The sequence below is a fragment of the Platalea leucorodia genome (assembly GCF_965183815.1).
Source record: "Platalea leucorodia genome assembly, chromosome: 10".
In the NCBI taxonomy this organism is placed as follows: domain Eukaryota; kingdom Metazoa; phylum Chordata; class Aves; order Pelecaniformes; family Threskiornithidae; genus Platalea; species Platalea leucorodia.
The window spans coordinates 13,335,418-13,346,462 of record NC_138832.1 but is presented as its reverse complement, the minus strand read 5'-3'; the positions used below and the strand labels follow the sequence as shown (position 1 = coordinate 13,346,462).

Below are 11,045 nucleotides of genomic sequence, written 5' to 3'. Positions count from 1 at the left end.
TGCCTTGTCCTCCCCCCTTCCCAGCTCTTCCAAAATAAATATTCTTTTTATTTGTTGGTTTAAAAGATTCTTTTAGGCTTGTAAGCAAGAGAGAGGGAGAGAGAAAAAGAAAAGAGAAATCTCATAGCATGAGAATGAAACCCCACCATTTCATGAATCCATGAAAGAATAAACATGAAGGGGTTAAGAGCAGCGACAGAAGAAAGACTAAAAAAATATAATAGTACTGAGAAGAGAAAGATGAAATTCAGTAGTGAAATGGAAGTGAGGATAGCGCATTAGTGAGCACAGCCAAAGATAACCTATCCCCCCACCAGTTTTTTACTCAATTTCTTTAAATCTCCCTCCCCCCTTTTTTCTAAACTTGTCTTTTTTTTTGTTGGGTTTTTGTGTGTTTTTTTTCTTTTTTCTGCATTTTTTTCTTTTTTTTTTCCTTTCTTTTTTTGGTTTTTGGTGGTTTTTGGTTTTTTTTTTACAATGGTTTAAGTCCTTCAGCAGGAAACCAAAATCGAGACAAACACATCCCTCCCTGAAACCAAACCCCCCTCCCGTATACCCTTCTCTCCCTTACCCGCCCCCCACACTCCATGGTTCTACATGTGCTGAAAAGAGAAGAGTAAGCTTAGAATAAATCTAATGAATCAAAGGAATAAATGATAATGATAGTAAAGAGTAAAACCCAAACCCAAAAGACCACAACACTCCTGTGTTGTCATTGTCTGAGTGTCTGTCCCTATCTCTCTCGGAGGCTGCAGGCATCAATTTACATAGTACAACCAGTAAACAAGGTTGAAGAATCCAAAGGTGATTGGAAAAATGATTCGTGACCACTTGTCAATGGTGCTGACATCTGTCAGGTCTGGGATTTTGAGCTTCAGCTTAGATGACCGCCGGCGGAGACGGCAGTTGGCACGGTTGCGGGCCGCGGCATGGTGGGTCAGCGGGACGTGGCGGTCCAGGGTTGGGTGGTGACCAAATCCATCCCGAGAGGCCAGCTGCTTGCGGAACTGGATTCCTGAGCCTTCAAAGGACATGACAGAGTTTCGAGAGTCACCAACACTGCTCATCATGTCTGTGGCCAGCAGCTCGTTGTTCATCTCCAGAGTGCTGAGGAGGATGTTACCATAAGGGTCAACCTAGAAGAGGGAAGACAGAGAGAAAGGTAGCAGGAATGTCCTGTGCACAACGCATACAGGGCCACACCATCAGGGATGATTTTGAACTGTATCCTGTGTAATAATACCATTGATTGGGTCGTTTGTGAGCTCTGAACCTGGACTTCTGTATTTGAAAATGTTGTCCACTGATGCTAGAGTTGAAGGACTAGCCACGTGTGCTTACAGCAAAATTTTGAGCGGGGTAGTGTGATTCTGCCAAAACCCTAGGACCAAAAGCCACAGGGGTACTTTTGGGTACACCTGCCCCATGCAAGAGGATGGTCCTGATGAGACTGGCTTGAGGATGATGACAAAATGATCAAGGAGAAAAAAATTCCCATTAATCACCAGACAGGGGAACTGGAGTTCATCTCTCATGATGAGGAGAAAGGCTGCTCCACAGCTCACCCAGGACTGAATGAACAGTGGATAGTCTGAATTCTCCTGCCACAATGAAAGAAGGGGACAAACCTGCTCTCTCACCCTCTTTTCCTCATAACGGTGGCGCTCATTATTGGCCTTGCTGATCCGTTCACTCTGTTTCTTTTGCTGCCGGGGGCCTCGCCCGAAGAATATGTAGTTGACAAAAGCATATTCCAGGAGCGCCAGGAACACGAAGACAAAGCAGCCCATAAGATAAACATCAATAGCCTTGACATAAGGGATCTTGGGGAGAGTCTCCCGCAGATGGGTGTTGATGGTAGTCATTGTAAGTACCGTGGTGACCCCTGTAAGGAGAGGGTAGGTGCTCTGTTACCAAGGTGGGATGGTTTCCTGAAATGCCACTCTCTTCTTCCCCATCCCTCCTCCCAGCTGGACAACCTCAAGGATGGATGGGAGCAGTGCAACTGGGAAGAAAATTGTCAATATTCTAAGCCCAGCTGCCCAGTACAAATTGCTGCAGAAAATAAACCAGCCGCCAACAGTGGGAGAAACTGTCAAAGCTGAGTATCATCAGGACGATGGGGGCCAACATCCTCTGGACCTTGGTTCTTTAAGTTCTCCCTGATCCTCCTTTTTTCCCTCAGTGTGGTAGGAAACATTCAGTTTTGCTCTCAGTCTCTCAGCCTCTTCTCCTCCCTTTTTTCCACTTCATGAACTCATCAGGCTTCCCTGGGCACTACTGAATGCCCCAGTATCCTTTACATGAATTTATAACCTGCTGTGTCTTTCCAGTGCCATGAATAGGAGGAAGACTGAAGAGATTCCCTCTTCATGGCGCTCTCTTTTTTTGCCTGCCTGTCTACAACCTTGACCCCATCAATTCCACCTTCCTCTCACCAACTTTACCACTCACTACTTCAATTATCATCTGTACACACTCCTCCCATGGTTCTCACGCTCTCCTTTTTAGGCCTACTCATATTTCCTGCATCTTATATAAACATTTCTTGGCCTCATTGAACACTTTTTTCCCCATTTGCTCAGTCTCCAAGAGCCTGGTGCACCATGATTACTCTCACAGCTTCAGTCCTCTTCAGTTTCTTCTTAGCCTCTTCCCTTCTCTGGACTGTTAGAGTGGCCTCAGATCTGTCTCTGACAATCTTTTGCCAGCTTCAAAAAGATGGCAGTGAACCTTCATGCTTCTTTTGGGGGCAGTAGCTTTTCCTTTTCAACCTAGTCTTCTTTTCCTGCTTCTCTAGCTCAGCTGTCCTGCTCTTCTTACTACCTCGCTGACCTCCTTTTCTTCTAGTGTCACTCCTCCTCATTTCTCTGTTGGCAGCTCTCTTAGTCTCCATGACCCTAATTTGCTCCTCTGGTTTCAGCCCTACCTCTACAGTGATGGCTCTCACACTTCTCTATGCATCCTGCACCTCTGCTTGTCCTGTTTCCCCTTCACACTCGTCATGTCTTTAGTGTCAGTCCTGATAAAAGATTTAAAGAACTAATAGTCTTCAGTTCACAGAACAGTAAACAGAAGGGAGATATATTTATATACATACAATATATTATATTGTCTATATTTAGACAGTAGTCTAAATATTCAGAAATCTGGGGCAAAGAAAGGGGGAATAGAATGTTCTCCACGTCTCCATTAAGAACTGGACAAATTGCAATGGAGACTTAGGACAGAGGCAAAGAAGAGCTTTTTGACTGTATGAGCAGGTAAACCTGGAGATAAAGTGCCCAGAGGAGGCTGTGGAGTCTCCTTCTTTGGAGCTTTTAAGGGTAAGTTAGATAGAGAGCTGTCAGGAATAGTTTAGGGAGAGCTGTTCCAGTTTTGATCTACAATGTTTTTCTTCTGTCTTCTCCTTTGAATCCAGATGTCAGCAGAAATTCACCAGCTGTGCATCTCATGTCCACCCTTCTGCTTGTACTTTCACTGTGCCAGCAATGTCTGCTATGGTCTCTTTTTCTTCTCTCACTGATTATAGTCTTGTCAATGCAACTTACCTTCTTAATTTACCACGTTCTTCTTGTTACCCCACTGTCTTCCTGTGCCAGCCTCTCCAAGCAAGCACAGCCAAATCACCTATTTTATATCTTTGTACAAGCCATCCCTCCTCTGAGTCTTCTCAAACTCTGTCTTCTCCTAGAGCTAATTTAAGCCTCCAAACTTTTCTGTAAGACCCAGCCTCTACCTGTGCTCCATTGCCTCTCTGAGCCTTTTCCCACTCACAGATGAAATCCTGCTCCCTCCTTGGCTCTCCTATTTCCTCTGAACTTTCTATCATGTTGCACAGCCCCATTCTCATATGCCAGCCATCCCCCCTTTCTCCTGTTCTTTCTTCAAAATCCTCATCTGCAATCCACCCCCACTTCCCTTCTGTTGCTTAAAAGACCTCATTTTTTTCCTCTTATAGGAAAACATTCCTATTTAGGGGAGCATGTGCTTAAGAAGAACTTGGACTTTAACTGCTGTCCCACATTTGCCTTGGTTATTACGGTCTTCAGCTACAAAAAGTGTCTGTGTGGGGCCTAAACTATCATTGTGTAATGCCACTTCCTTTATTTTTTTCACCTTTTCAGCCATTCAGTCATCATTCTTACTACTCTTTGGCCACCCACCCTCAGCATTTATCATCGAGCTAACCAGTCATGGCACATCTGTTGACAAAGAGGTGCCCAGACATCTCTTCGTAAGAAAACAAGTACAAACCAGAGTGAAGGAACTGGTGGGCTCGTGGCATGTCAGAGTCTCACACGTCTGAGAAGCTGTGACCATTTATGCTTTTGTTATAGAGTTTAAACTTGCACCCACAGAAATGTGTGGTAGAACTTTTACTGATTCAAATAATACAGACTCAATCTTGGGAAGTACTGATACTTCTGAACAAAAAAAGTAGCTTTTCCAGCTGAAAATTTGAAGTTTGTTCTCAGAAAAAATGTCCTTCATTTGGGACGACAAGTTTGACAGACCTGTGTGGCTTGCTTAGCTGCTACTTCATAAAGAAAAAGGTGTATTTTCTTTCTTACAGCTGTCCTAGATGATCTCCATCAAATGAACACCTTCTTCAACATATAATGAAAAGGTACGTACCCAGCGCCACTCGTGCAGCAGAAGCATCGTAATTGATCCAGAAGGAGACCCAGGACAGGATAGTGATGAGAATAGATGGCATGTAAGTCTGCAGGATGAAGTAACCAATGTTCCTCTTAATCCGGAAACTCAAGGATAAGCGCAGATATGAACCTGTCAATGAGATATTAAAAGGAGATGTTGTTTGAGAGGAGGGAAAGGCTGTATTTATGGTAAGAGCTTAGGTTAGGAATTGAAATTTTATTTGGAAAATGTTCTCAAGAGGCAAGGATAATGAGAAATCTCTCTTTTTTTCTTCATTCGGTTTTGCAGACTCATCAGTTTTTAGAGGGGAGCTCTTCAGTGTCTGCTCAGCTGGCTCAGAATATTAAGGAGAAAGGAAACTCTATATAAGTTATGTTATTATATCAGACATCACAGGAGAATGTCTGTTCAGTGCTGAAATTGCTGTTATGGTACGTGCCAATTTGAGACAGGCTTACACAGGAGACTTTAACCCTATATCTGGATGCAGTGAGATGATTTTCCAATTTTTTCATGTGCTAGCTTTTTCACCAAACAGCAATGAAGATCTGAATCATATTTTTCCCATGCTGTTCTAAAAATGGGTTATGGTCAGACTGGGCAAATTCATATGCAAATAGAGTACTGTTAGTTAATCTGTATGTCTTTTTTTTTTTTTCCAAGTTGTTGCAACTTCCTCCTAATCTTTTAGCAAACCAAATGGGGATAGTGATGACAATAAGTGCTTTTATAGTCCTTCCACTGGAGCAGGGTCATTTTGACCGGGACAAAGCAGGGCCTTTCTCATTGCTGTGAAACAAAGTCCAAGTATTTCCTCCTTCCCACCTCCATCCCTTAGGCGACATAGCAGCCTGAAATATGGGTGTAATTGTGAGTTGGCAGCCAAATAACAAGAGAACAACAGTCTTTAATGATGAAGGAGGTAGACTGGGAAAAAGGTGGTTATGTTCTCTCACCATTATGTGCCATTTGAGTAGCTTGAACAGAGTACTTCACCAGTCTTTTTTTGAAGGTCTTACCTATTTAGACTGCAAACTTCTTTTGGAGGAATATTGCCTCTTGTTGTGGGTCTCTAGATTACCATTGCAATGGGACCCTGCTCCCAGCATGCCCCCAAGGCACAATTGTAACAACATCACCATCTGCCGCCACCTCTGAGAGACTCAGGCTGTGATTTCATGGCATTTCGAGAATTGTCCTATATAACAGGTGTGTGGCATGCTGTTTTGGCAGTGAACTCCATGCCAGATCAAAGTGAAGATAGCAACCAAAATCCAAACCCCTCCAATTTTCCAACTGTTAGTATCTGAATTGTCCCAAGGTATTCTCTCCAGATCTTTTTATTGCTGTGTACAGATGGGTTTGCATCATTTCATAGACCACTTGCTTTTCAACTGATATATACTTCTGCTTACTATTGCACCTACATTAACTTCGAGAGCCAGTTGCAAACCACATAAAAACAAAGTAAAGGCTGAGAACCTTCTAAAGAGCTTCTGTTTTGAGCTCAGTTGGTGTTTTGACTAAGAAATGAAAACAACTGCAGCAAAAAAAATGATCCCATAAGTCTCTGAAGAGAAGCAGACAAAAAAAGCAAACTCGGTGGGCACAGAAGATTCCTCTTTCAAAAGGAACAGGACCCTAAGTTGAAGTGCCTCAGCATCTGAATCAGAGAAATAACCACACTGACGCTGATCAGCAGAAGGTTCGCACATTCCATTGCATCCCTTCAGCAGAGACTCACCGGTGGTGAAGACCACTTCCCTGCTGACGAGCCTCTGCTCGATAATGGTGAACTGGGGCAGTTCTAGCACCTCCATCCCAGTGACAGCAGAATCATTTCCTTGCCAGAAGAAGACAATGTCATCTACTGTGTAACCATCTGCAGAGATGAAGAACAGAGAGAGAATTAAGGTGACAAGATGGAGCAGATGACACCCCCATTTTCACTAAGGTGGAAGAGGATCCAAAGGAAAGCCCACACCATCAGATAGCAAGCATAGCTCCTCCCTGCTGACGTACTTTTCTTCTTCAGTTGAGCTTGGCAGTACAGTCCCCAGGAGAAGAGGAAAAAATTGGTCAGAACTCCCACTTCTGGCTAGAATTCAGGAGAAAATGGTGAGAAGTGGTCTGTCAAGCCTTGACTTGCGCTACGTAATCTCCATGGTTGACATGACAAGGACTTGTGCATCAGAAGCCTCTCTCAAATGCACCAGACACGGCATTTTGCTTTTCAAAAACTGCCTCCTTTTACCAGAAGGGGGAGACCACACAATACATTCTGGTAGGGACTAGGTAAACAAAGCAACTAAGTATTAAGAATTCCCAGAGAAAAAAAAAGATTTACAACAGCAGTTGAAAGAAATTTGAGCATCAGAGTATCTCTCTCTTCTAAGTACTCTCAGTCAAAATTTGGAGCCGGGAAGTGGACAGCTTCTCTGAGATTGAGGGCTGCTTTTACCAAGTGCTGGCTGAAAAGAGCAGTAATGGGAAAAGGGAGGAGAGGGAGTCAGGTTGGTACCAAATATTCATCCTTTATGTTTCAGGGTAATGGATTTGTTAACTCAGCCAAGGGTACAGCCCCTTACTTTAATCCCAAACTATACATGCCAGACAGGGCTGCACAGGCTAGAAGTGCTGAGAAGTCCAAAGCCACAGTCCCAGGAGAGACTCCCCAGATGCTCTGAACTCATGGGTAATGAGGCCCAGGGAACAAAATCATGCAGCTCCCCTCCCATCAGTGTTATGTTCACAGCCCTGCCTGTTGCCCTTGTGGGCAAGGATTCATCTCCACTTGAAAATTAATGCCACTTGTGGCAAGCTGGGTTTTGAAGCACTGTGGCTGTTGCTACACAAAGGGTGGCCTCTTATTCTAAGCAAAGTGCAGAGCTGCATGGGAGAACCTCTGTGTACAGGCTTTGGTACAGCATGGTGCAGGGCTTCTTTTACAGCATGAGCTTCAACTATGCCCACAGACAGCTTTTATTCACAACCTGCACTGCAGCACAACAGCCTGCCTTGTCCACAAGCCCTCGCAGCAGGGGCAGTTGGCTAGCAATACCCAGCAGGGCTAACATCCACTGCCACCAAAACCAGCACCAGTGTATGAGTGGGATCGGGGAATGAAGAGCTGTTGAATGTACCATGGAGGAGAAATTCTTCTACCTAGCCTTAGGGGCCAAGGGTTACCCCAGATCACAGCTGAACCTTTGAGGATAGTGTCACCCTGCAACTCCCGAGTGGACATAAAGCTGAGCAACCTGGTCTCATCTCATAGCTGACCCTGCTTTGAGCTGGGGGCTGGACTAGACACACCCTGAGGTCTCTTCCGAAACTGAATTATTTGATGACTGTGTAGTCTCCAAGTCCACATCCTGTACTCTCAGTCATTACTTCTTTTATTCATGGGTGCTAAAAAATAGCCATGCCAGATCTTCTTCTGGTGTAAAACACTTAAGCCAGGGTTTACCTCCTCCCACGTGGCATGCTCCTACTCCCATGGCAGTAAGTGGTAAAGCACTCACACCCACGAGCCCACAGAGATTCAGGACCCTTAGGTTATCATCTCATCTGCTGCAGACAGTGGGGTGTCACAGGCTATTGCACTGACTTGAGTACCCCAGCTTTGTGCACAGGAACTGGTATTTGCATCTGGCTGCAGCATCTCTCACAGAGCACTGAGACCAAGTGTGGAAAGCAGCAAGAAACAGTCAAGTTCCCCACTCCTCCCGGTGGTTGATTCCAGCGGCTCAAACACTCTCGCAGCTAAAAACATTGTGTGCAATTTTACATTTTAATTCATCTGGTTCAGACTTTCAGACTCTGGTGGTTATTCTGAATTTTTTGAGGAGGTTACCAAGCCCTTTCCACCCAGCACTCCCCCTCTGCAGAGGTGCACCCAGCCTGTAAACAAGTCACCTCTCCACATCCTTTGCAGTAAACAAACCAGATTGAGCTATTTAGGTTTCTTACTGCAAAACATCTGCTCTAGCCCCTGAACCACTTTTTAGCATCTTTTCCCAACCTCTTCTGATTTCTCAACTTCCTTTCTAAATTTTGGAAACCAAATATAGACAGAGTCCCTTTCCCCGTCTCACCAGCGACACATTCAGAGGCCAATCAATTCCCTGCTCTGACTCACGGCTCCCCTGGTTTATATAACCAAGGCTCATTCCAGCCCTTTCTGTCAGAGCCCTGCTATGAAACCTCCAGCAGCGGTGCTCGGGGCTGCCATCCCTTCATTTCCCCTGGTTGATACCCGTGTGGGTACGAGTCCCTCAGTCTGGCAGCCTTGCCCGTGCTCCCACACCCAGGCACAGACCTCCGCATTTAGCTATATTCAAATGCATTCTGGATGTATTCAAATTGGGAGGTATTCAAACGTGCAGCGAGCAAGCCACGCAGACTCTTATCTTCATCATCTACAAATTTAACAGCAGTGACTTCAAATTTACTTCTTGATCAGCAATGAAAATGTCAAATTACAGTAACTAATTTTAGGAGATCTCACAGTTAACTAGCTCTATTCCATTTGTTCTATGACCTGCTGGTATTGGGTACCAATTTTTGTATTTTTTTTTATTATGGCATCATGCAATATGAAATCAAACGTGTTTATTGGGAAGCCATTTTTTAAAGTGATTCTAAAGGGAAAGGTTGTTCAGTCTAAAAAGAAATGCTTCACTTTGATTTCTAGCTTTAAAAAGAAAACCAAATTTCTATTTTACTTTTAAAAAGTAGAAGAACTTTCACAAAGACAAGTAATTTCAACCTCAAATATCATAAAGTATTGATATGACATCTTAAAACATCAGATTAACAGCCTGTTTGCTGCCTGCTTCATCAGGTTTTCATTGAATCCTGGCACACAGCTAGGCAGGGGTATGCGCAGTGAGGGCTATTTTCGGGATGGAGGGATGGGATCAACAGGTAGTGCCAGCACTGGCTTATCTCCTGCAGGTAGGTGCCCCGAGCTGCTGTAAGGAAGGAGACCCCAGCTGCCTGCTGCTGCTTTACGAACCCAGCACCCCTGCACCACAAAAGGGCTATTTTGGTGGTTTGTTTTAGGGGCTTTTTTTATATACTTTGTTTTTTAAGCCAGCCATGAAAGGACTGTTATTCCAGAGTTGTGTGGACTTGGAAGCAAACAAAATGGAGCCCTGCAGATTTCAAATGTGCAAGTGTTTGAAAGACAAAAGCTCTGAGGAAAGAAATGATTGAATCTCTTCATCTCTGCATGGATCTTAGAAATATAGTAAGGAAATGTAGTTTCGACTAACAAATTGGCTTGACATGTCCCATTAAAAACAAAATTGCAACATGGGGAACTGTGGGTAATTCTCTGCCTTCTGTTTTCTTGGTTGTACAGTAAACTATTCTCAAAATGCTAAGGAGTGCCAGAAATGACATGTCATTAGTGTCTCCAGCAGGACCTAATTTACATCCCATTACCCGCCACACCAAGCGCTGCGATGGCTGCGCATCCTGAGCAGTGAGCGAGAAGGGGGCTCCCAGGCGCAGGCAGGGCTGGGAAGGCGGCACGGCGCCTTCCAACTATGGATGCTGTGGGACCTCTTTTATGAAAAAAGCAATTCTCTGATAATCACCACTGAAGCTGCATCATCATTACTGTGAGATCTGCTGCTCTGGACCGCTCCTGCGGGGATACTGCGGTGCATTTTTATGAGGGAGAGCCGGACCTCCTCCGCCAGCGCGGTCAGGAGAGGCTTTCCATAGGAGTCAAGGGAAGATCCAGGCGGGGTGGAACTGCAGGAGGGCTCAGGTCCCACCTGCCGTGCAGAGAGGGTCCAGCCGCGAGTGAGGGCAGGCTCCCAGGACTTTCTTAGGACTAAAGGAGGCTTCCACCACCATTCTGAGGGTGAGAGTGATTTTAATGCCTAGCCTGCTGCTAGAGGTCCATTTTCCTGGGCATTTCACCCATGAGGTCCCCTCAGGATGGAGTTTGGATGAGGGAGCCTGGTCCTGCCCCAGGGGACATCCTCCAGGAGGGGTAGCCCATAACACCCCTGGGAGGCATCCCATGAGCGGGAAGCTGCGGCTGGGGTGGGTGGCATCAGGTGGCACCGCGTGGCGGAGGATGGGTGTGAGGCATACGCACAGCTCTCGATCTCCAGCGTGCAGTTCTGCTGGTCCAGGGGGTACCTCCGCAGGTCCATCATGCAAGCGGCTGTGGTGGTGATTCTGAAAGGGGAAGGGAGAAAAAAAATCAGTTGTATGTTTTTTCTTCCTAAAAAAAAAAAAGGAGAAATGAAAGGCAGACATGAAAGTCAGGCAGCATTTGGGGCCGCTGTTTCCCTGGAAACCAGGGAGATCCGTGGTGGGAGGTGTGAGGGGCGGGGGGCTGGATGCAGCTTACCCTCAAC

The 11,045-nt window shown here is 45.3% G+C and overlaps 1 protein-coding gene across 2 annotated transcripts in view; it reads right to left on the bottom strand.

Moving 5' to 3' along the window:
• Positions 1 to 758: 758 nt before the first annotated feature.
• The window catches only part of LOC309595685 (gamma-aminobutyric acid receptor subunit beta-4), a gene marked incomplete at both ends in the record, with an annotated part of 74,030 nt that continues 63,743 nt past the window's right edge, over positions 759 to 11,045 (bottom strand). Inside the window, 5 exons of one of the 2 annotated variants that reach the window (XM_082322941.1) lie at positions 759 to 1,136; positions 1,629 to 1,885; positions 4,639 to 4,791; positions 6,407 to 6,544; positions 10,781 to 10,863. In XM_082322941.1, the coding sequence (XP_082179067.1) occupies positions 759 to 1,136; positions 1,629 to 1,885; positions 4,639 to 4,791; positions 6,407 to 6,544; positions 10,781 to 10,863 (1,009 nt within the window). The remainder of the gene's footprint in view (positions 1,137 to 1,628; positions 1,886 to 4,638; positions 4,792 to 6,406; positions 6,545 to 10,780; positions 10,864 to 11,045) is intronic. The other variant, XM_082322942.1, reaches the window with a different exon arrangement.